The sequence below is a fragment of the Cloeon dipterum genome, chromosome 3 (assembly GCF_949628265.1).
Source record: "Cloeon dipterum chromosome 3, ieCloDipt1.1, whole genome shotgun sequence".
NCBI lineage: Eukaryota > Metazoa > Arthropoda > Insecta > Ephemeroptera > Baetidae > Cloeon > Cloeon dipterum.
The window spans coordinates 2,187,993-2,214,312 of NC_088788.1; the positions used below are offsets into that span (position 1 = coordinate 2,187,993).

Below are 26,320 nucleotides of genomic sequence, written 5' to 3' on the forward strand. Positions count from 1 at the left end.
CTTTTGCTAAAAAAGAGGGCGTTAACGGTAAAATTTAAAAAAATGGATTTTGGGACACTTTCAGTCAGAAAGTGTAAATGAAAAAAGTGGCGGGATAAATTAAAAAAATCCCTAACATTCCACTGACATTTGCTTACTAGAAACATCGTATCCCTTCCACCTTCAGAGTAATTTTCTTCTTTTATAAATGAATCAACATTTTACCAGTCAAGCTCATGACTTTTTTCATGTGCATGTCGAGCCAATCAGTCTAGCTTATCGTTTTTTTTTGTGATGGACTGCTTCCATTCTGACATTCATCCATCTAAACTGCACTTGTTTGACCGATATATAGATCGTGAAGCAACAAATATTTCACTCGTCTTTCAAATCTAGGTCTTAAAAACTAAAAAAATAGCGTCCAATTTAAAACTATTTTCACCTTAAAGGTCTCAATTGACTTGAAATACGCCTCTAGGTGTCCAAAATGAAATGTCCAGAGCGCATCCATAGCACGACATGCTAAATTTTTCATCCCTGAAGCGAAACTGAGCGGGTAACATCTAACATGGGCCACATCATAATTTTATTATTCCTCTGGCGGTGCACGGTGGCCATAAAACGTGTGTGGGTCGCTGCGAAAGCCTGGTGGTGGTGGTGTGCCGATGCGATAAAATAAAAGCCCTCGATGGAGCCTATATATGTAAAACACGAGAGGGTGTTTTACTGCAGCCAGCTGCCGACGCATTCGTCTTGATGGCGAATGGCCACTTTTCGCCGTGTGTGTGTGTGTTGTGTTGTGGAAATAAAGCGAGAAACATACAGAGAAGAAAAACAAGTGTGCGTAACGTAACCACAGAGATCTCTTTATTTTCATCGCACTCACAATCAGAGAGAGAGATACAGCGTTTATTCTTGTTCACTTTCGCAGAAACGGTTAATGGCCGGCGAAAATTACACATTTCGCGCGGCTAACAGCAATAAATAAAATTTATTTAAGCTGCGACGCACTCGTCTCTCGTTTTCATCAAATTCAAACAAAACACAATCGTCTCTCCGCCGCATCGTCGAAGGGAAAAAAGAATTTGCACCAAAAGGAATGTGGACTAGAGACCTGACTAGATATCATACAGCTTTTTATTCAGTTTTCAGCATCCACACACTTCACTTCACTTGGAATAACGGAGATTCGGAAACACTTTTGACACTTATACGCGATGGAATGAGGCCCGCGAAATTAGCACAGAATTTGTGACACAATCAAAGCCGGGGCCGAACAACACAATCAATTCCAAAGAACACATTCACATCAAATTTCATCTTGTTTTGTGAACATTTATAAAAATATCTTTCACTTTCTAATTTTCTTTAAGCATAATGCTTTCCCGCAAATTAGCAACATAATATATAATATGTTCGATTCCAAAAATCAAAATTCCCGAGTTTTGTTTGTTGGCAACCTTTTTAAAATGAACACATCTTTTTACCGATAGCACCTCGATCATTTAGATAATGAATTATATACACATCAATATTAATTAATACGTCAAATGCAGTATAGTTTTTACAATCATGTGCATATTAAGTTCATGGAATGAAATTTCTGGTTAGTATCAAGCATCCAAGAGTGTCCGGCCAATATATTTTGAACAAAAACCTTAAAATAAATTAAGCTAAAATAATTGCCATGAACAGACGCTGCAATGACACAGAGACAGGAATTATTGATAAATTACATTCAACGAGACGGCAAGATTTTAAGCAGATGGACAGCAAGTTTGATACAAGCATTTTATTTACCTGAACAAGTTTGAGAAAAAAATAAGCATATGTGACAGTGTTAAATTAAGTACAAGAAAGTTTGTTTCCTCAAATGGAGGATAAAAATATGTATAATCCTTTCAATAATCAAAATCTTCATCATTTTAACCCTATATATACATTTGTTCACTTAAAACCATTGATGAGAAACGTTTTTAAGCAGATTTGATTGCATTTCTTGACGGAATAAGATTTTTGTTCAGCGTTCCCAATTTAAGACAGCTACTAGACACCAATCACGCCATTTTAAGACTTGAAATCCATCAAAATCCAACTAAATCGCTTGTGAATCTGTTTCACGATCGAGACGGCAGCGCCATTAGGCTGTCGCTGTGGCACTGCTGTTTCGATCACGAAGTAAACCCGTCTAATGCAACCAAAAGACCGTCTTTGACGAAGTTTCTGAGCACACCAATCGATTCCTGAGGGTCGAATTAGGTAAAATTGATATTTTGGCCGACCAAAATGTCCAGCGCGACGTGCGAACTTTTTTTCCCGCCAAAACAATATGAATGCGAGAAGTGCGCATGCGTGAGAGCTGATTTGAGCACTTGAAGACGAGACCGCCTATTTGTCAGATCCAGCCCGCTCTGACGCATGCGCACTTCTCACATTCATGTTGTTTTGGCGGGAAAAAAAGTTAGCACGTCGCGCTACACTTTTTGGTCGGAAAAAATATCAAACTAGCCTAATTCGACCTTCAGGAATCGATTGGTGAGCTCAGAAACTTCGTCAAAGACTGTCTTTAATATAAAACTCTTCTTCATGTTTTCCCCACTCTTCACTAATTCCTAGGATAAAAGCCTATTTTTTCTACAAAATGTCCTCGTCATCCAAAATGACTGGCCTGAACTTGTTGTTGTTGGGCAGGTCGGGCCTCAGGTTGACCATCTGCGTGGTGGAGAGGAAATGCGAGTTTCGCGGCGCACGCACGCTCACGTACGAGGTGGAGGTGTTTGCGCGCGCCAACGCGGGCTCGGCGGGCGGCGGTGGCGTGCACCGACGCAGCAGCGGCACCTGACGCAGCGTGTGCGCGAACGCTGAGCGGAAGCGGGCGTTCATCCACCAGTAGATGAGCGGGTTGTAGCACGCGTGCGACATGGCCAGCCAGTGGAACACGAACCACATGTACGGAAAACCCGGCCACGAGTTCAGCTCAGGATTCACGTCCAGCATGATCTGTAAACAGAAATCACACACATCCTATGCGTCAAACGTTTTTTCTGACATTGTTGGTTTATTCACAGAAAAGGAAAGAATGAAAATAATAAAAAAAACGTCTTCAAAACCCAATGAAATGACATTTTTGTAGGTTCCAATTGATACCTGAGGGCCGAAATAGGCAGGTTAAATAATTATTTCGATCGAATAATGTTTTTTGAAGTGCGAAAAGTGGCGCAAAGAAAAACGCACATTGTTTTGGCGCGGAAAACGCAAGAATTTTTTGGTCGCTACTACGCAGGCGTCACAGCTCTCTCACAACCAGCTGCCATGGCTGTGACAGCTACAGCTGGAGCAGGCGACAGTAGAGACATCTGGTCATATCCATAAGCAAGAGCAGTGAAGTATAATAGTCACGTGACTCAATCCGGCCATCTCATTGGCCGAGAACAAACGCACATCTCTCTTGGCTTCCCCCTTCCACTCCCTCCAAGCGCAAGTCACATTCCTCAGAGTGGGGGAATTACAAGGAGAGGGAGAAGCTTTTAAGCCAATGAGATGGCGGGATTGAGTCATGTGACTGCTCGAACTGCGTGAGCTTCGCTACTCTTGCTGGGTGTGAGCAGATGTCTCTACTGTCGCCTGCTCTCTCAGCACGAAGCATGGCTGTGACGTCAGAAAGATGACGCATGCGCAGTAGCGATTAAAAGATTCTTGCGTTGCGCGCCAAAGTAACGGGTGGTTTTTTGCTTTGCGCCTCTTTTCACACGTCAAAAAACAATATTAGAACGAAATAATTATTTAACTCATCTATTTCGACCCTAAAGAATCGATTGGAATATGCAAAAATGTGGTTTCAGTGGGTCTTTTATTTATATTTTGAATTAAAATTTCTAAAACAAATAAGGTTGTTAGCTGGTTTAAAGGCCTAGCACGTTCAAAAAACAAACTCTCGGAGAGGAAAGAGCGAAATTTATGTTACATCATGTCGTTTGGCTTTAGTAAATCAATTTACTCTGCAGAGTTTTGTTGTCCCGATAAATTTACTTTTTGTTTGCTCAATGTCTGTTAACTTTCTCTGCGCAGTCTAAAGTTCCTGCTCTTGGAAATAATTTCCAGATATAACTCATTAAAATCAAGTTGAATGTATATATAATTTCCAAGAAATAAGACGCAGACAATTTGTATTTTGCTTTCAATTAAAAGTTCAGCTTTTCCTGATAAAATTTCCATGAAAAAAACTCGGGTCTCGGGTTTCCGGACCTAATTTGTTGTGCTTTTGAAAAACATTTCAAAAGAGGCTTTTCTATTCAGATGACGTCTATGCATGGAAATAACGAATTTTATCTGTCTCTTTGAAAAGTGCTGCTCACATAAATACGTCAACGCATCAAAGACTTGCCGCAGCAGATTGGATATCTCCCAGACCAAGTTTCCCTACGCTTGTTAGCTCCAATTTTCCTCGAGCAACATACAATTTAAAGTGGAACTCTACTTAAACGCATAAATTGTTGCGCAAAACCAGCCACGTGGAGTGATAAGGGTGCGACCCTGCCGCCTGCCGCCGCTCTTGCGCGACGTTTATGAATTTATACGCTCGGCCGAAGCTGGTGTAAATTCTAACGATAACAAGTAAGAAGAGCAGATGCTTACTTTGGCCTTCCACAGCAGACAGTTACCTTGTGTTGGACTTTTTTGTGCAAAGAGCATGACATATCCATGGCAACACGGGAGTTCAAAAGGAAATCGTGTGTTTATTCCAGTTTTTTGCCCCTCAAAAAGTTTAACTATGTAAATAATTTAAATATTTGCTTAAAAAATAACTACTACAAATTTTGAGTCAATTTACATAATATTGTACCATTTTTAAGTAAATAATACAGCTGATGCTTTGTAGCAGTTAATTATGTTTGCCTTTAATTAAACTCACTCAGCGCTTCCGCACGGTGTTTGTTTCTAAATAAAAGGCAGGAAATTTCTATTGTCTGGAAAAATAAAGAGCCTGCGGCATTCAGAAAGTTCGCTTTTATGAGGAGAACTCTCTTTGAATTTCCAGGTAGAAAAGCAGTTTCGAGGCACGTGCCGCGGATGCATTGATCTGGAAGCAACGTTTTTTTTTATTTATACAAGCCGCAACGCAACACACGTGTAGCTACTTTGAGCAGAGTGCATTAGCTTTTACCTGTGCACTCTGCACTCTTGAGAATGCTGCGCTTTAATTAGAGCAAAGCCGCCCATTGCGCGCGGCATTTGATACACGTTTCCACACACTGACTCTGCGATCAGCAGCTTTGATCAATATTGGTTGAAGTTGGCGTCGCGTACCTCGCTGACAATTATACTATTCCGGTTCGTTGAGCGTGGAATTCCGTTAACTTCGATGTGGGCGAGACGAGCATCAATTGAAACTACTTCAAAGAGTTCAAATATAGATTTTGGCGCCTGAATCTGCACGCACTAATCAAACAATTAAAAAGGCGCAACTTGAAAATTCCGCTCATCATCATCATCTTCTTTCTGTTTGATTTCGAGTACAAACAAAGAGAGCACAACTTTTGCAATTTCCTTCCTTCTTTGGCAAGAGCAAAAATTGCAAATATTTGCCGCTCGCGCAGAGGTTCAAAGGGCGCCCCTTTGCTTGGCATGCGAGAAGTAGCTGTCGGTATTTTCGGTCTGAAGCCCCCCAGTGCGCTCTCGCACTGCACATTTGCGGTTTGTGCGATTTTGCTTCCCCGACACGGAGGCAGAATAACAAACGCAGCCGCGACAAAACTTACCAGCAGGATGTTAAACGGGGCCCAACACACGGTGAGCACCAGCACGACGACGATCATCATTTTCACCATCTGCGAACAAACACACGATTTCATCAAATCCAGAACTTTGTCTAAGGAAGACCCCATCAAAATAACTTCCGCAGACACGATTATCATGAGAATATGAAATTACGTTCTCGCTTTCTTCATAGAGAGAAGTTTTAGAAAGAGTTAAGATTTTTATATTAAAAGTTCCTTGATGAGAATTAAACGGACCTGGAAATTTCCCTATAATGATTGTGTGTCATCGTTGTTGCAAAGATTTTTGTGCATCGAAATTTGTTGGAAGAAGGAATATTAAAAGGAAATTTTTTTAACACCATCTTTGACGAAGATTCTGAGCTCACCAATCGATTCCTGAGGGTCGAATTAGTTAATGTGGATGTTTTTTCCGATCAAAAAGTGTAGCGCTACGTGCGAACTTTTTTTCCCGCCAAAACAATTAAAACGTATTTGCGAGAAGTGCGCATGCGTGAGAGCTGGTGTAAGCACTTGCAGAGAGACCGCCTGTACGAATGACTTCTGACGCATGCGCAGTTCTGCATTCATAATGTTTTGGCGGGAAAAAAAGTTCGCACGTCGCGCTACACTTTTTGGTCGGAAAAAATATCCACTGTACCTTTTTCGACCCTCAGGAATCGATTGGTGTGCACAGAAACTTCGTCAAAGACAGTCCTAAAGCAACGAGGATTAATTCCGTTTCATTTTCATCGTGGAAATTATTTCAATCATTTTAATTTGGACATAACAATGTTTTTTTCTTGCAATTTAAACCAATCGAGAGGAATTTCTCGTTTATGCGGTGTATTTTTTGCAGGTATTATACATTTTTTTCCAGGAGAAATGTGAGCTGTGCTAAATCGAGTTTCACATAATTCATCTGGCCGAGCTTGATTTATATTTGATGTCCGTGCCAGGTGGCGTGACTCATTTGAACAGAGCAAAAATAAGCTCACTACTCATATCGAGAAGAATCGAATATCAGTGCCAGAGTGTGAAATGGCACTCTGGCAAAAGCCTGAAGAACATGCTTTTCTTATTTTTTTTTATCAATTTAGTGCAATTAATGTACTATTGACTTTTCTCCTTCACAATTAAATTATATTATTACTTATTACAGCACTTTATGATTTTTAGCGCTCTAAGAAATATATATTAGCTGCAGGATTAATTAACCCACATCTATTTCTATAGAGAAAACTCGATCGCTCCAGTGTTTATTTTAGCACTCGACGGAGGAGCTGCAAATTTCAGGGTCTATTTGCCGAGGCGTCGGATGTTTCATTGAATTGCAATAGGCGTCACGCGACTGGCCGGATTTATTGGGATCTTATCTGACCGCAAACGGTGCTGGAACAAGGCCCTGGAGGACGGATTAGGGTTGCGATTTATAGAAAAGCTTCTAATCTGCATTATGCTAGAGGGGCGACGCATAATTTGAGGCAGCGTACGGGCGCGTGATTAGAGCCACCGGCCGCGCTTAATGCACCTGGATAGTATCAATCAAGAGCTTACTCTGCGATTGCCCGCCGGCCAGGTGTAATTTTGGGTTTGAAATTTGTAGGCAAGCGGTGGCAGAAGAGGGAGAAGAGGCTTTATATATTCAATACCTGCGTAGGCGCAAACAAACTTTCAAGAGCAGAGGTATATGTGCCGCAGAAAGTGCTTGTCGCTTTGTCTTTGCGACATGCCGCTCGCAAATGTTTGCACGCACTTTAGCTCTGGTAACAAGAAAGCGAGAGAATTATTCAAGTGAACTTGCCAATTAACGCAGGATATGAATCATCTCCACAGTTTATAATTTGAATTAGATTGAATGAACAAAAATGATTTCACAGGATGAGAACTTTAGACTGTTTCATGCCACATCACATTATATTTTTCCATTGGTTTTTGAAAGAAAAGAATAATAATTAGGTTTGGCAGCCAAATCACTCGATCGAAAAACGGCGAAAACGTAAAAACCGTTACTTTGTGTAATTAAAACCTAGCAAAAATTGCCACAAGAATGCCTATCAAGACTGCAGCGCCACAGTGGCAGCCAGCGGAGGTAGCCAGCAGCCAATTGCTCTGGATGTCACTGTGGCGCTGCCTTCGCTACGTCAAAAAGCCAATCAGAGCTCTGATTGGTCGCCAGACCAAAAACGCCAAAAACCGCCAAAGTAACGGTTTTTACATTTCTGCCGATTTTTGCGTCGTGATGGTAATTTCAGGGACAAATAAAAGGTCGCCTCAACACTCGTCATTATAATTTGCTTTGTACATATTTCTCTGATAGAAGAGCAGCAAAACCTACATGAAACGAGACGCCTTTTGGCAGAATTCCGCGAATGTAGCACCTCTATACATTCGGTTCAAAATGTAATAACGATCAGTCTGTATATAATATACACATAATATGTTCATGTCGGGCTGAGTTAGTGGTTGTGTGTGAGCAAGTGACCCTATTCCTGTGAGATAATATTACCAGTGCGACGCGCGCGTGTACGAATTATAGCGGAGACAGCCCCGGCGCATTATCTTCCTGGTATTGCAGCTATGATGTTAATAATTGCAATTGATGGGTTCTGAACACAGCGAGAAATTGGATTGAGGCTTGGCATGGGAGAAAATTGAATTTGGCCTCGTGAAGCCGATGCAATTGAATTAATCTCTCGCCTACTAATGGATGTGTGTGCATATATTAGCTTCGTTAATATTGATATGATTGAAACAGAAATTATGCAATATGGTAATAATCGTTCATGTGCTTGCGCTAACACAGCACACTCTCTATAGACCTTTAATTGCAAAATAAATACCACCAGGAACCTGATTCACGGGGAAATAAAATTATTCATGAAAATAGCTTCAGCAAAATGAATATTTTTGTTGTTAATTCTTTAGTAACAGCTGATTAGCCCGGAAATTGGCGGATCGACCGTTAGATGGCACATCAGGCCGAATGTAAATGTAACAAATTACGCGGGAATGAAATTATTAGGTCGGCACGCCTCTTTTTCGACGCTTCTCATTGGCCGCTGGACTGTCTCTAGATTGACCTCCATTATTTCGACGCCATATTCCCTTCTGAACCGGTAAAGAACCAACACAGATCACCACCTGGACCCCAGTGGGAATTACGACTGCGCAGAAGGTTTTGATTTGGGTCACGCATGCGCAGTGATGAGTATCAGCCTCCCTGTGAGATGAAGAAGCGATCTGAACATACTGCGCATGCTTAAAATGCGCACAAGTTTACTGCGCAGCTTCAAAACATGATATCTTCTTGATTTCTGACTGGCGGGAATCAACACAGATCGCAACCAGGCCCCCAGTGATAAATACAAAATAAAACTTTAAATAAGTACATGCAGGAAACTGAAATTCACTAGAAAAAAATAATGCTTACGTCTCGGTGGATTTAAAATTTAAAGCTTATAAATGGTTAATTACAAAAAATGTTTCATCTTGTGTTCTTTAAATGAGTGAGCAGTGTCTATTAACTACTAAAAATCGAGATATATTGAGCGTTTAGGTGAAAAATCCGTTTGAAAGGTAAATTAAAAGCGTCGATCAACGTGACCAATGATGAAACGCATGCTGCACAAATAAAGACCAAATTAAGCGTGTTAGTGGACATAATGGCGCGTACAGCTGGCGCTGAAGCAATTAGCGGAACCATTTAACCTATTAATCCAATCGTTCGAGCTTTCAACTCAACGACCCTTAAATGCTGCCACCGCCATTGAGCGTTTTGCGCATAATCCAGGTTAATCATTTGGGAAGGGAAAAATGGTTTCACCGCCGGACGACTGGCAAATATTTGGAGAGGCACGCAGCTGTAATTCCTTTTGGAGCTGCGCGAGTTTTCCGCTTGGCCGGCTTTCTTGTGCTGCTGTTGCTTTACACTTGGCCTGAGCTTTAGAGAAATCGTAACAAGCAGGAAAAAGCAAGCAGGAAAATTCCAATAATTCTGCTCAAATGTCAAACCGGTTCGTTCACTCAAAGCGAATAAAAGCGGCTAATTAATTTGATATATTCGTCGCTTTTCATATGTATAATACCCTTGTGCCGGAATTATTGTCAAGCGGCTAATTAAACAAGCACCCTTTTTGAGCCACACCCCTAATTTCGTTGACAACGCGAGGCGAAACAAAAGCGCGGCGGCTCGTTTAAGCTGCACTCCTCTCAAAAAGAGAATAAATAATCACCAACTGGTTTTCCTGCTTTCAAGACGCTGCCTGAATTAAATTTTGTGCTTAATTACAGGCATTTTGACAAGAAAAATTAGATGTCTGGGGAAAATGGAGTTTCACGTATACAAAGAAATTCGCGGACGGAATGTTTTTGTTTTACATTTCAAAGAAAACAAAACTTTTCTTTGCAAAACTTTTCTCTTTTAGTGTGCAGAACTTTGAATTATTATATTATCCGTTTGCCATTAACAAGACTTCCCTCGAAATTCTGGATTTAGAGGCGTTTTTACAATGGGATTAAGGGCAATTGTTACGCAAATTTAAAAGTTGGACTCATATCCACTTCTCTGAGGCTCTAAAGGGGCTTTGAGGGTGCTCAGCCGGCATTCTCTTCTACGCCTTTGAGAATTATATTAGCTTTAAATTCTTGCCAACATTTTCATCACCAAATCTCGGGTTTAAGCAATCACAATTCTCTTTTCTACATCTGCATCGTTAAAGTTGATTGGTAAAAATGTGATGACATATCTGATTCCTTTTGACTCTGTTTAAAGGGTAAAATGGGGGTAGTTTGTGGCAGATATTTAATTAATTGAAGATGAACATGTTTATAAAAGTGATTTTTATCGTTTTTGCAATGCATGGGGTGGAAGGGGATGAGAGTTGATCACCCCCAAAACCCTTTGGTTATCTAGGAAAAGTTGAGACGAGTCGAGCGGTGGGTAGTTTTTACAATTCTGACAATTAGAACTCCAGATTAAGCTTTGCCAATATTACCGAAAAATCAATTTTTTTATTTTTTCCAACATTTTGTAATCGCTAAATCTTCGGTTCTAATTTTCAGTATTACAAAAAATACACACCATTCGACTCGCCTTAACCTCCCCTAGATAGCCGATGGTGTTTGGGGTTGTTTGAGGGGGATTATAATTAATTTAAGAGACTTGAGATTTGTGAATGAGTTTGCTGAAAGAGTCTGAATGCGATTTTTACCGTAACTTCTAAGCATGGGGTATAAGGGGGTGAGGGATGATCTCCCTTAAAACCCATTGGCTACCTAAGGGAGGTTAAAACGTGTCGACCGGTGGGCAGTTCTTGCAATTCTGACAGTTAGAACCCGAGATTTGGTTCCGACAAATTTGGCAAAAATGCAACAATTTATGTTGAAAAAGCCAAAAGGTGGCGAAAAATTGGTCTGGAACGGGGGTCATTGTTTATTTTTAAAAAGAAATTCAAGCTTGAAGACAATTTTTACGCCAAACCGAACCAATTAGACGGTTTTTTACCACTTTAAGACGCTTTAATTGGCTTAAAATTGTATGATTTGTACTTCAGTTCTGAAAAAAATATTCGATCGACCAAAATTAACAGCCCTATACCGATATAACCATTTATTTTATTGCGTGACAGTGTTTGTACATTAATAATACAATATTTGATACGAGTTTTCCTCGTGCGCGCGGCGGCTAGAAAACTTAAGAGGGCAGGAAAAATGATAGTGCGGCGCGGCGAGCGGCGGCGGGTGTTCTCTCTCTCTCTTTGTGGCGCGGCGGGCGAGGTGTAATACATATTCGTAATATTCGCTCGCCTTGGCTTGGCGTCGTCTGGCCTAATCCTCTTTATGCATAGATAGACGTAGCGCGCGCGCGAAACAAACGGTGCAGCGCGGCAGGGGGCAGGTGTAGCAGGATGATTGATGACGCCCCTAAGAGCTGAGCCAACAGACAATATTTTCGGCGCCGCTCGCACTCGACTTGCCCACCAACACCCACCACCCTCCGCCACCGCAATAAAAATGCATCGAGCAAATTAAAATGTGTCCGAGCTCGTTACAAACTCGGCCCGGCGGGTGTCCACCGCAGCAAAAGAAGCAAGACATCTTGATATTATAATAAATAATAAACTTTGATTTTTCCTCGAGTGATAAACGATGCTAGGCGCAATTTCCAAAGTGTTTAGTTTCCTGGTTTTGAGGTGCATGTATTTGTGACAAAGATGAAAGCCCCACTTTTTCCACACATACGCTTCACACTCGGATGGCTTGATGCGTCCTCGAGGCAATTTTTTTTTAATTGTGCGCTTGACCGCATTTCAAGAGCCGCAAATTTTGTCTTCCGCCTCGATGATCAAGCTACGTGAGTGGGTAAAAACCCAGCTCCCTACCCTTGGTATAATTTTTCTGGTTTTTTCGCTCATCAAGAATACGAGCCTGGCAACCTGCTCATCATTCTTGTTGCGCACGTTGCATAACAATCGAAAAGAACGCATTTTACAGCGTAAATCATGGCTCTAAAAATCACAGATCATAGAAATTATTTTGCAGAGGTGATTCTCGAATAAATTAATTTTGGTGTTTACAAAAATTAAAGGTTCTCTAACGGCCAGTTGAAATTTTCAGACGAATTTTGTGCGAAAATAGTAAATTAAATTGGAAAAAACTGGAATTTTAATCAGCTTTCTGAATATATGCAGTTTTTGACGCTACTATCAACTGGCCATTTAAATTTAAACTAATTTAATTGAGAATCAAATCACGAAAATCGGAGAAAGCAGCAAGAATTCTCTGCCAGAAAAATCCTCGTCGCTGATTGGCTGACAACAAACACACGCGCTAGTAGCTCCCCCGCGGTTACCTAGCAACAGTTTGCAAGCGTAGTGAATTGCGCGGGAGAATCTGACATGCGCGTTGTCAGCCAATCAGCGTCGACGATTCTTCTAGAAGAGAATTCTTGCCGATTTCTCCGATTTGAAGTGTTTTCATTTGGAATTAAAACGCTTTAAATCGATTTTAATGTGTTTTTGCGATTATGCATTAATAGAAAGAGTCGATTCATCGATTTATAAACGCGGAAATCCATTAAAAGTCGATTTAAACTAACTCAATTGCGATTGAAAACACAAGAATCGGAGAAAGCTGCAAGAATTCTCTGCCGAATTTATCTCTGATTTTCATGGAAATTATTTAATTGAAAAAATAATTTTTCTGAGATGATTTTCGAAGAAATTAACTTTATTTTGGGTGTTCAGATTTTTCCAAATAAAAATTTAAAGGTTCTCGAACGGCCAGTAGAAATTTTCAGACGAGTTTTGTGCGAAAATAGTAAATTTAAATAGAAAAAAAAACAGGAAATTTAATCAGCTTTCTGAATATAGGCAGTTTTTGACGCTACTATCAACTAGTGAATTTAAATTAGGCAAACACAGACCCCTTTCGAAAACGTACAATTTAAAAAAATAATAATAAATAACTTTCAAGACTCAAACGTACTATTTTTATTTTGAAATCGATATTTTTGTTCACATTTTTCACTCTCACTCTATGTCGTGCTTTAAATTGAGGGAAATTTGCGGTGCACGCGTTGTGTCATTGTAAGAGTGCTGGTGAAGAAGAGGCGAATCCGACAAGTGCCGAGAATGCTTTAAAAGGAAAAATTGCGACAGAGCAGCCGCCTTTTATCATCAATTTTCTTTCCACGCTTTCGAAACTCTGGAAAAGTTCCATTTTTCAGCCAAAAGCAACTCGCACACTAAATAAATTCTTATGCGTGAATTATGGATGGCATTGGGAGCGCTGCTCGCGGCTGATAACAAGGTGAATGTGTACGTAATCTAAACCACACGCGCGTTTCTTGCGCAAAAAGTGAAAGTGGTGTCGGCGGATGCGCGAGATTAAGATGCGCACGCTGGACGAAGATTGGGTGCGGCGGGTGTGAAAACAATTTTCTGATTTGCGTCAGTCCGTGTGTCAGGCATTATTTATTTCGTGCGCGCAACGCCTACACCGAGAGAGTCGCGACCTCTGAAATTTAACACTCCTAAGCCTTTACGAGCAGACGAGCAGAGGTGTTAACGTGCATATTACTTTTTCACATTTTTGCAGTGTTGAAGATTTTTATATTTAAAATAAACACCTGTCGTGTCAATTTATTTATGCATGGAAACATAGGGAATTAATTTATGCGGCGTTTCATTATTTAACAGAAAGGAAAATCTATAGAATATTAGCAAAGTTTTACTCTGTAAAAAAATTAAGTTACTTTCCAATTTTTGGGTTATTGTGGGAAAAAGCACCGGGGGCAGGATTCACGCGACGCGTAGATATGGCGTCTGGTGTAGTACGGCGGGAAAATCATGAAAATGAGTGAATATACGTGTTGTTATTTCTTTAGTAACAGCTCATTAGCCCGGTAATTGGCGAATCAACCGTTGGATGGCACATCAGGCCCAATGGAAATGTAATAAAATACGCAGAAATGAAATTGTTAGGTTGGCACGCCTCTTTTTCGACGCTTCTCATTGGCCGCTGGACCGTCTCCTGATTGGCCTACATTATTTCGACGCAATTTTGAAATATGACCGGGGAGAAACCAAACACATATCGCAATCCGGCCCCCGGTGGGAATTGCGACTGCGCAGAAGGTTTTAATTTGGGTCACGCATGCGCAGTGATGAGTTTCAGCCTCTCAAAGAGATTAGGAAGTGATTTGAACATACTGCGCATGCTCAAGAAGCGCACAAGTTTACTGCGCAGCTTCGAAACAGATCGCAACCTGGCCCCCGGTGGGAAAAAAGGTCCGGTTTTTCCGTGGGAATACCCAGAGTTCGAGCTGACTGATAATTGATTTCTTCTACCTATAAACAATTTAACTTATTTAGTTCACAAGCGATAATAAATCACTGAAACGACCCTATTGCATACTTAATCAGTGAGCGAGAACAAGTTTTCTAACTAAGAACCTTCTCGTTACTAATATATTTTCTCAAAGGGATTGTAGTAGCAGCGTCAGTTTGCATAATTTGCAAATGACATCAGAGAAATTCCTTCACTCGAGTGTGACGAGATATCTGAAAGGATTTGCGTCATCAAGAGCTTGTTAGGCGCACATCCGTCAAAGACTTAAATCCCCGAAATCGCAACCGATAAAAGTGGGAAAAGCGGCAGAATTTTAATGAGAACTCCGCCGTTCCTGTTATCGCGCGGAAAGCGAAATGGGATGAAAATTTGGCCCATACCTTTCTTTTGTTCCTGGCTATCCTCATGTCGCGCATGTTGTGCGCCTCGCCCGGCGGCCTGGTGCCCCAGACCTCGGTGGCGATGCGCGTGTACGTGAAGAGCAGCACCCCCAGCGGCAGCGCGTACTGCAGCACCAACAGCGCCAGCGTGTACGTCCTCTGCGCTTCCAGAGAGTCCCACATCTCGGTGCAAATGAACCTGTCGCACGTCTCGTATTCATTGCTCGGCTGCATCACCCTGTAGAAACGCATCGCAGACAATTAATTCAAACGCAAATAATGAGAGGATGAATAAAAGGAAATTGAACACAAAAGGTGATTAAAGACCGTCTTTGACGAAGTATCTGAGCTCACCAATCGATTCCTGAGGGTCGAATTAGGTAAGGTGGACATTTTTTCCCTCCAAAACGTCCAGCGTGACGTGTGAACTTTTTTCCCGCCAAAACAATATGAATGCGACAGCTGCGCATGCGTCAGAGCTGGCTGGATGCGACAAAGAAGTCGTTCGTACAGGCGGTCTCTCTGCAAGTGCTCAAACCAGCTCTCACGCATGCGCAGTCCTCGCAAATACGTTGAAATTGTTTTGGCGGGAAAAAAGTTCGCATGGCGCGCTGCACTTTTTTAACGGAAAAAATGTCCACTTTACCTAATTTGACCCTCAGGAATCGATTGGTGAGCTCAGAAACTTCATCAAAGACGGTCTTTAATAAATCTGCTTCGTTTTTCTGTTGCATTCTCTCCAGCTCTTCATAAAAACCCCGTTTTTTCCATGCAAGGCGATTAATTTTCCTTCTAATTCACTGGTGTTAGTCGATAAATGGATACTATTATTTATTTTCTATTCTATCTCTATTAATATTGATTTTGAAACTTCGATTTCAATCCTTGTAAATGAGAGAGCGTGCAATTCATTAAAAAATCTGTTTTGTTTTCCTCTGCTATATATAATGGTTGAGCTGAGCTTAATTTTAATTTAAAAAAATGCTCATCAAACAGCATAATAATTGGTTTTATAATATTCCTGGGATCAGCTGTTGTCAAACACGTTTCGCGTACTCGTTAAAAGCCACCCGCCGCATGTTTAATCCCTCGATGATGATCAAATGAAATTCCCTTTTTTTCCGTCTGGCCAAAATCCGCTTGGTTACATCGCATGAAATATGTTTTAAACGGGTTACAAAAGCGCAGGGTACTTCCTGCTATACGAATTTGCAAAGCGAAATAATTGTTTGAAAAGAGAATACATTTAGAAGCAGATTCGGTGCAAATTGAGAGTCTCTCTTGGGTCATTAGTGAATGCAAATCAGCGCGCAGATTGGATTAAAATGACTCCGCGTCTGAAAGAGTATATATAATATGGTTAAACTTACTCAGAAACGATGAAGATGGGCGCCGCCGAGGCCAAGGCTCCGGCCCAGATGCCGACAACGACCCATCGGGCGTGCCGGCGCGCCAAACGCGGCCGCAGCGGACGCATTATGGCGGCGTAGCGCTCCACGCTAATCGCCAAAAGGGTGTAAGAGCTCACCAGCACGGACACAGCCTGCAACATATATAATTCGATTTCCACTCAATCTCTCAGTCCGAGCCGATAACCGATATATCGAACCAAAACAAACTTGAACGTGGAAAGTTAAAAAACTACCTGAAGGGGAAAAGGCAATTCAAGATGAGAAATAATGTGAAATGACAATATGCAAGCTAATAACAAATGATAAAAGAGGAGATGAAATTAAAGTTTTCATTATTATGCATGTCTTTCACTGTCAACAAACGTAAGAGCACACTCCATATTGCCATGCTCGTTATGATCACACACTCGTCACATTGCCTCAGGGAAACAATTTGCAGAATGAAGGAAAAATGAGCTAGAAGTCACGAGTCGCTGAACAAACTCAAAGCGAAGTTATATTACCTTTCATTTCACATTTTTAGCGAAAAAATTCAATATAAATCACGAGGAAAAATATTTTTCTGATTTTTGGTCACAGAATGTCGTGTTATTGACAAAAATACTGTCCAGAAAAAATTACAGAAAATATTTATTGCAAGGAAAAAGGTGCTGATTTTATACCGAATAAAATCAACCGAGTGAATTCATAGAAGACACTCATATTTTTAGAGTAGCCAAGAGTAGGAATAAGAAAAATAAATATTTGATTAGCGTCTACTCCAGGCCGTGGAGTACATTCGCAGAGACTACTAGATTTCTAAAAATGGAAACGCGCGCGGAGTGCAATTCAATTTCAAGACGTGCACTCTCTCAGCCGCGCGCGCTTCATCAGCTGCTTTTTGCCAGGAATTTATTTCCTGTTGTGCACACGAGTGGAAAGAGAAGGGTGCCAATGAATTCCCGGCGGCTGAGGAGGGAGACGAGATGCAAATTTGATTCCAGCCTGACGGAGCAGACCCGAGATTCATACATTGAGGCTGCAGGTGGCTGCCTGCCGACGACAGAGCATGTCTCTTGTATTCCGCCAGCGCCGAGAGTTGCGAATAATCAAGATATATACTGCACACACGCCACCCACCCGCCGGCATGGATTGCAAAATATGCAAAGGGCTTTGTGTCGAAAGTCCAATAATTTCGAGCCTCTGAAGAGAGCGTGATTTAAAAAAGGGCTCCGCGCAGCAACATGTGTGTTTTGGACTACTATATAATGGCGTGGTTTTGGTCAAAAGGCTGATGAGCTTTTCTTGGAAGGGAATAAACCATCTTCCTTTTGGCCCAGGCGAATGCAAATTACAACCGGCTTTGGATAATTGCACGTTTTGGTGGCGAGTTCAAAGCAAAAGGGCATCTTTCGGATGAGACAATCACTTCATTAGATAAAGGTATGAGGCCTGAGGCGCCGAATTAATTTGTTTATTTGTTAAAGGATTGAGCTTTTGAATATTGATGAAAAAAATGAACAAAATAACTTGTGCTCAAGTAAAAAAACGAAATAATAGAAAAAATGGAAGGCTATATTTTTAAATTGAAGTCAAAAGAATAAAAAAAATGTTTATTATTCTGCTGCAGATAAGCGAAATACCGATTTTCTGGTCTCTACTTGCAGCCAAAGAGTTTTTCTAACGATTCATAATCGCAGAAACGCATTAAAAGTTGATTTAATTGCGATTAAAAACACAAAAATAAGAAACAGCGGTAAGAATTCTTTGCTCAAAAAATCCTCGACGCTGATTGGCTGACGCAGCACGCGCCTTCACAATTTAAAATACACTAGAGCCGTTGCTATAGGCAACCGTGGGAGCTGCTGACATGCGCGTTACGTGCAGCCAATCAGCGTCGAGGATTCTTCAAGCAAAGAATTCTTGCTGATTTTTACAATTTTCGCGTTTTTATTCGCATGAATCAACTTTTAATCACACGTAAATCGGATATAGCTGCAAGAATTCTTTGCTCCAAGAATCTTCGACGCTAATTAGCTGCACGCAACGCGCATGTCAGCAAATCCCGCGGTTGCATGATGTGTTGTAAATTGCGCGGGAACTGCTGACAGCCAATCAGCATCGAGCAAAGAATTCTTGCTGCTTTTTCCGATTTCATTCGCAGTTAACAAACTTTAAAAGTGTTTCTACCTATTTTAAATCCATGGAACAACGTTTTTTTATCTACAATTCGAGAAACTAAAAGGATAAAAACCATGATTTACCTGGCAGAAACTGACTAGTTTGCATAGCGGTGCTCCGAAGGGCCAGTACTGCAGCACCAGGGTGGGCACGAAGGAGAACGGGACGCACGCGATGGCGAGCAGGAGGTCGCTGAAGGCGAGATTGACCAGCAGCAGGTTGGTCACGGTGCGCATGCGCGGCGAGGCGCGCACCGAGATGACCACGAGGCCGTTGCCGATGAGCGCCGCGGCGAAGATGGCCACGTACGCGAAGAAGACGATCGCCTGGAACCACGGCTTGCCCAGGACGGAGTCCTCGAGCATAAAACTCACCGAGCAGTCCGTTATCGTCTCGTTCGACAACTCGCTCGAGTTATTCGCACTCATTTTTAAAATTTCACGGAACACACCGAGGCGAATTTCGGCTCATCCGAACCACATTTAAAATGGGAACGAACTCCGACAGCTATGGAAAAGTTGACGAAAGCACTCGACGCAGGCAATCTCCTCTCCGCGATTAGCTCCAGCGGTGGTCGCCTTCTTCCTCCAGAGTCGGCATTTTCCTGTGAACACGCGAAGAGTTCTCAATTAAAACTCACGAAATGAGTGCTCCATGCATCGACTGACTCGCTTGATGCATTCGCAATCTAAATGCAAATCACGAGTGCGGAAGAGCCGTATATGTACGATAAATGTGAGCGCGTGAAAGGATTTCAGCTTCCATAAGCTCGCAACTTTGTACATTCAGATCGGGAAAGTTCGCAGACCCTTTTACTCATTCAACGTGAGGAATCATTATATGATAAAAAGTCCGCCATTGCTGCCAATGCGCTCATTGCCTCTTTGAAAATGCGACAAATATATCCCCTAGAATACGAATCACATAATATATTTCAATAAATCGTGAATAAGCCTTTTGACTTTTCTTGGCATGTTTATTCATTTTTTCCAGGTTCTCGAATTTAATTTCTTCGTCTTTCGCTGCCAACAGTAAAAAATACTAAGTCTTTTACCTTTAATAAATGTTTTTACGTTAGTTTGCTTTTGCTACAAGCGATGGATTTTTTTGCAAACGTTTTCCCGCCTTTAATAGAATTCTTTTAAATGGAAAACTTAAACATGCAAAAGTTTGCATGACAAAAAAACTTCCAATAAAAGCTATTAATTATATCCCGGCGTGAACATAAAAGTTAATTCCATTGCCTCTTCAGCATAGGAAGCAAGTTCAAATTACGAGTAGCAATTTTAAACTTTTGAGCTTTAATTGCCAAGTTCCAGAAACGAGAGCATTCCGCACAGCAATTTCATCAACGCGCGCGCAGCTGTTGAAAAGCATTTTGCATGCGATGCAACTTTTATCGTGCCAAAGCCAACTTTTACAAACTAAATATCACTCAGCAAATAATGCTGTGTGACCCCAAAAACGGAATAAAGCAATAAAAAAATGCATCCGCGAGTTTCGTGCTTCTCGCAAACTCTTTTATTCGTAGGAAATAAGCTTCAGAAGCTGCAGGAAAATAATTTAAAGTGTCTCAAATATTGTTTTAGTAAAAAAAAACTTAGCCAATTTTGGTTCGTTAAAAATTAATGCGTGGCTTGTTCCCAAAATTCAGCTGCCCTGCCCGAGGAGTACGAATTTCAATTTATCTTTACGACACGCCGGAGGGTTCGAGTGTTTACGCCTCCGCGCCGTTCATTCATGCGCTATTTTGATGCGAAAAGGCCAACTTCGTTACGCGTGTGGCGAACGCAGAGCCTGGCCCATCTTTTGATGCCACTAAAAGGTATTAACCTGGCTAAATTTAACATCATATCTGACGCGCACCCGGCTTCGTTATAATATAATTCAATTCAGGCTGTTTTGTGTGTCGTTGCTTCCCCATCGGCAGACTTTATTATTAGCTCCTCAAGTTACCTGATCATGTATAATGCGTTTACATCGGGGGCCAAGTTGCGATCTGTGTTCTTTCTCGCCGGTCAGATGTCTTGTTTGAATGTAAGTCGCCCATTTTGAAGCTGCGCAGTAAACGTATGCGCATCTTAAGCATGCGCAATATGTTCAGATCGCTTCTTAATTAGACAGAGAGGCTAAAACCCATCACTGCGCATGCGTGACCCAAATTAAAACCTTCTGCGCAGTTGTAATTCCCACCGGGGGGCCGGATTGCGATCTACGTTGTTTCCCGCCGGTCATAAGTCAATATGGCGTCGAAATAATGGACGCTAATCCAGTCGGCCAATCAAAAGCGTCGAAAAAGAGGCGTGCCAAACTAATAATTTCATTCCCGCGTATTTTGTTACATTTCCATTTGCCTGATGTGTCATCTAACGGTCCATTCGGCAATTACTGGGCTAATCAGCTGTTAGCAAAGAATTTCCAACAAAAATTTTCATTGTGCTGAATGATAAATTTGTAACTTTTCCCGCCGCACTCTAACAGACGCCATATTCTGCGCGTCGCGTTAATCTGGCCAAAATTTCAATGCTGTAAATTCATTTTCTGTATACTGAAGCGGCAAATCACTGGAAACCAATCTTTCCAAACGCTTTAAAGCAGTGCATTCCGTTCTATAAGTGGATTCTCTCGAGTCAATTATATCGGCAAAGCGGTGAGCAAAAACTCCAAGGACTCGTCTCTTGCGCCGAAGAAGTGTCGCGTAAAGGAGCAGATCGACTCCATTATTTCGAATGGAAGAGCCAGAGATTACGAAGATAATCAGAGCAAAGAAAAAAGAGCATATGTACCCGAGGGAAAAGGCAATTCCAAGAACTGCAAATAGGATCTAGTGTGTCTCCGGCAGAGGCAACGCCTTGAATAATTTGAGCGACGGGTGCAGAGGGTGCGAAACCACCCCTTGCTTGCCTTTCTCGCTCGCACGGGCGGCAGGGCAAAATTAACTCGTCGACGCCGGCGAATTCGTCACGCCAATTAATTGCGTTTGTGCGATGCTGACACGAGGGGAAATAAACACGCACGTTTTCCTCGAAACAGGGCAAACAAAGCCCGGCTGCATCGGAATGGCGGCTCCAAAACGCGGAAAATAATATATATTATGGTTGAGTGTCGTTTTTGCAAGTGACATTCGCGAGGGGCGTGTGACGTAAATAGACAACCGTTTATTATTATGTTTTTGGCAAAAGGGCAAATAATTGACACAGATCCTGACCTGTTTTTTCTCTATAAATAACTGGGTTGGCTGGAACTAAAAATAGGTGACTGAAAAATCTTGATTATCTAGAGTGACCAGATTTCCTGAATTATACACAAAACAAAATGATAATAAAATCATAAGCTTGGCTAAATGTTTTCCTCCAAAAAGAAAAATCGGACATGAAAAACTGGAGGTTAAAGACCGTCTTTGATGAAGTTTCAGAGCGCACCAATCGATTCTTGAGGGTAAAATTAGTTAAAGTGGATATTTTTGCCGACCAAAAAGTCCAGCGCGACGTGCGAACGTTTTTTCCCGCCAAAACAATTTGAATGCGAGAAGTGCGCATGCGTGAGAGCTGGTTTGCCGAGAGACCGCCTGTACGTCACATCCAGCCAGCTATGACGCATGCGCACTTCTCGCATTCATATTGTTTTGGCGGGAAAAAACGTTCCCACGTCGTGCTGGACTTTTTGGTGGGAGAAAATATCCAATTCACCTAATTCGACCCTCAGGAATCGATTCGTGTGCTCTAAAATTTCGTCAAAGACGGTATTTGAAGGACAGCGAATATTCTTCACGAGATTTCCTGAAGTGAATAAATATAATTTTGTCTCTTACAAAAGAATGCTAGTGCCCAATTTATACTAGCCATATATTCTCCATACTGCTTGAATGGCGAAACCGAAAGGCAGGGAAGAAAAAGCTCGAAGGGATCAAGCTATATTTGCTCCAGAAAATCGACGAGCTATTTGCGTTTTCCACCGCACATACATGTGTATGCGGCTGAATGGCTCACAATTCATGCATCAGTTTGCATCTAACCAGGTAGGAAAAAGCTGATATTCAAAGGAAAGGTAAAATGCAAAATAATGGGGCTGACGAGATTGTCACGCTATTTTACTTTAATTTAGAATTAACATAAAAATGAGTTTCAGGAGGATATATACAGGAAAAAAGCATGTGAAAGAATTTTTAAAACCTCTGGAACTAAATGGAGAGATAGAATAGAGCCCTTTAATAATACTATACTACTATTCGCACGTCACTTTTTTGTTTGATAACAATCACATTTAATGCAATGCACATGACGCAGATTGTGTGTATTGGCTTTTCAGGTCTATAGCCGAGATAAGAAATTATAACAGATGATACAAATAACAGCTAAATAGTGCTGCCCCACATTTCCGACGCAACAAGCACGTTTTGACGATAATAAAAAAATGCAGCTGGTTTTCTTTCCGCGTTAACGAGATTGGCGTGATTTGCATTTAAACTGGCGTGTCGAAAGGAAGCGCCTTTGGGGTTGTGGGGGTGTACTCAAAATTATTATTCAACACGCTGCTTGATTTTATACATTAATGCGCAACGACTGTGGCATGCTGCTCATTTTTCTTTCGCTGTTACTGCATTTATGAATTCTGCGAGTTTGAATTTATAACATGCCTAGGGAAATTCTATTTTGGGAATTCAAGAGCTGTTTTTTTCCTCAGCCTGAAAAACAGCAGGGATTATCTGGGATGATTTATTAAAAAATAAAATAAAATACAAAATTGGTGCTTTTTCGGGGGTTTAAAAATGTTTGCACGCCCAAATCTCAGCCTCTAACAGTCCGATTTTCAAAAACCGCACACCGCTATACTCGTCTCAACCTTCCCTAGATAGCCGAAGTAATTTAACCCTTTAACCCCCTAAAAAAACATATTTTTGTTGCTCATTTAACGCGAACTGCTGCGTTTACAATGCGCAAGTACAAAACAAACATTCCATCGTCATTTCGAAATAGCTCAAAATCAATAGCCCAGCGGCACTATTTTCTTTTGCAAATTGGATGTGCGAGTTTGAAAATTAATTTCGTCTAATGCATGTAACTAACTGTTTTCCGTGGGCAAGCAGTGTGTGTCCTACATAAGCGCCGCTGGCTATTAATTATTCGCCGCGGCCGGCAAAATTAATATTCTTAATGCACATGACGCGTGGGCTGCAATAAAGAGAAAGAGAGACAGTCGTGGAAAATGCATGTTTGCTTTGAGTCAAGGTCCATATTGTGTGTTTCCGTGCATTCCGTGACTCGACACAACTTCAAGCAGTAAAAATAAAATAATCTTCTTCGCCTTCTCGACACTGAATGAAACTTTACATTTACGCAAATACGTGACGCATCCGCACTTTTTCATTTAAGATTAAAAATTTTGGACGTCAGAGAGTGACGCTGAAACGAAATCCATGTCAAAGTACAAGACCTGTACGTGCGAGCAGAAACATCAAACAAAATCGGCAGTTGTTGCTTTTTGATGTAATAGCAAACAAAATTTCTTACGTCAAACCGAAGCTTTAGCAGCCGCCAAGACGAAAGGCAGATGCAAATAGGTCTTCAATCATCATAAGCAAGACGTTTATTGCGTTCAAACACACATTTCAGAGTATTTGTTGAATGAAAACGCGAACAGGTTATTTCATGACGCGTCTTTGTCGACCTAAACCCCAAAAATCCACACATTTGTTGAGTCTATATAATATCTAGGAAGTTTCAGGATGAATTTATTTATTCATTCGACCCTCAGGAATCGCATTATCAAAATTCCAATAGAAGTTCTACTTTAAACGACTTTAAAATGAGTCTCAGAGTCGTCCTTTGGGACGCAAATTATCAAATTTCCTATTTATCGCTTTCAAAGAATAAAAATTAGGTCAAATAAACAATTAAAAATATTTTTCTATGTGAATATTAATTAATATTGAAGAACAGAAAACTATTGGATTGTCTGAAATTCACAGATTTAAATGTGTGCGGACTTAAAAACAAAGCTAAAAATCGTGTGTTTTAAGCTGTGCTCGCGCCTTTTGGCACTTAATTAATCCGCTGCTGGGCAAAATAATATTTCGGGTGCGAAGGCCGCTGACAGCCGCTGCTTTTTCTAAACGAAAAAATAAACAGCGAGGCCTTTTCAATCAAAAGAGAGGGCTGGAAGCTGGCGGCGGCAGCCAAAACAAACACAGCACCGAGTGGACGCGAATTTGCATGAATAGCACACACGTGAGAGGCGCATTTGGACAAAAAATATTATTCAACAAAAGTGCGAAAAGCCATCACGAGAAGCAGCGAAGGGACAAATACGCGGATGGCGAACTATCCGAGCGTTTCCAAAATTCCATTTGCCTTATAGCAGCCAATATCGGATTATTTCGGGCCGGAATATTGCGTAAACGACTGCACATATTGTGTCCGAGGGCAATCCAAAAATAATCTACGTTAGCAGACAGTTGCAGAAAGCAGGGATCTATCTAACAAGCCCTTTTTTAGTGATTGAGGCCGTCAAAAGATGGCACCGCCGTATAATTTCGTAATAAATTTAATTTAAAGGCAATTCCGCTGCGATTTCAGACTCAATCTAGCTACTGTGCATTTTTAACTTAATTTTCTTTCTTTTGACGTGCTGAAAACCAAAATCAGGTAAGCCATTCGCAGTAGAATCGAGAAAAACTATTTTTTGAATTATAAAATATTTTCCAACGTTTCCACGGCGAATGGCTGAACTGATTTTGGTTTTCATCACGTCAAAATAAATCAAATTAAGTGAAGAATGCACAATTAGCAGGATTGAGTCTGAAATCGCAGCGGATTTGCATTAAAATTAAATTTATTGCCAAAGTATACGGTGGCGCCATCTGTTAGCGGCTTCAAACACTAACGGCTTTTATGTACAACTGGCGTATTCACTTCCTTTCTTTGTATTTTTAAATATTCAGTGATAATAATCGTTTTGGTCAAGTATTTCTCTGGCTTAAGTTAAAAAAATTTGTGCTATTTCAACGAGCTGGGAATTCGCGAGGGTCCGAAATTGTTCATCGATCTGTCAAAACTATTTATGCAACGTTAACATTGTCGCCCGCCGAAAATAAACACGAATTGAAACCAGCAGCGGGCAGCGAATATAACAGATTGATTTTGCGCAATTTCCATTTTAACAGAATCACGTGCCAACCGATGCGTAATAATAATATTTTCCTCTCGAGGAGAGACGGAAAAAGAATTCTAATGAGTTTGACTCTGAGTGATGGCGGCCAAAAAGGCAACTTTCGTCTTTTTTTGCACCTGACAAAACCGCTAATGACAATCTAGACGAGTGATTTATTACTTCTTTGACAAGCGGATAGGTTTAGAGGATTAAAAAAAACGTCTTAAAATATTTTAGAGTTCACTTGGTCTGTTTGAAAAGAAGGAAAATTAAAATTTCAAGACGATGAAGAAATTTCTGGATTGCCTTTGGACCTTTGGAGGGTTTCTGCTAAATTTAGAGCAAATTTCCGGCTCTCCCGGCTTCGTTTGATTAACTGATTGGATATTTTCCTGCGTATATAGAAAAGCTTCTTTCGAATTAATATGAAACCCAATTAATGTCAACGTAGACCGAACGGTCTCAAGATCTAATCAAGATGAAAGAAAGAAAGGAACAAGCCGAGTTCCGGCTTACCTGGCGCAGCGGCCGGAAGAGTTTTTTTTTCGATTCAATTTCGCGGATTGCCCGGCGACGTGCCAGCAGCGGCGGCGAGAGGAGAGGAGAGGAGAGCGGACCACAGCCTCGCCA

The 26,320-nt window shown here is 41.2% G+C and overlaps 1 protein-coding gene across 2 annotated transcripts; it reads right to left on the reverse strand.

The window, feature by feature from the left end:
• Positions 1 to 824: 824 nt before the first annotated feature.
• Positions 825 to 26,320, reverse strand: LOC135940626 (RYamide receptor-like). 2 transcript variants are annotated; one of them, XM_065485598.1, is made up of 6 exons: positions 26,207 to 26,320; positions 18,625 to 19,145; positions 16,339 to 16,511; positions 14,969 to 15,206; positions 5,739 to 5,807; positions 825 to 2,979 (listed from the first exon to the last, which is right to left on the reverse strand). In XM_065485598.1, the coding sequence occupies exons 2-6, from the start codon at positions 18,967 to 18,969 to the stop codon at positions 2,614 to 2,616; spliced, it is 1,191 nt and encodes a 396-aa protein (XP_065341670.1). In that variant the 5' UTR covers positions 18,970 to 19,145; positions 26,207 to 26,320; the 3' UTR covers positions 825 to 2,613. The 2 variants fall into 2 exon arrangements, with proteins under 2 accessions (XP_065341670.1, XP_065341671.1); XM_065485599.1 differs by lacking the exon at positions 26,207 to 26,320 and having other exon boundaries at positions 18,625 to 19,169.

Coding starts and splice junctions, on each gene's coding strand:
- LOC135940626 (XM_065485598.1), bottom strand. CDS start 18,969: ATGAGTGCGAATAACTCGAGCGAGTTGTCGAACGAGACGATAACGGAC. Junction 5,808..14,968: donor TAGCCAGGAACAAAAGAAAG/GTATGGGCCAAA, acceptor GTTTGTTCGCAG/ATGGTGAAAATGATGATCGT. Junction 2,980..5,738: donor CCCCGTTTAACATCCTGCTG/GTAAGTTTTGTC, acceptor TTCTGTTTACAG/ATCATGCTGGACGTGAATCC.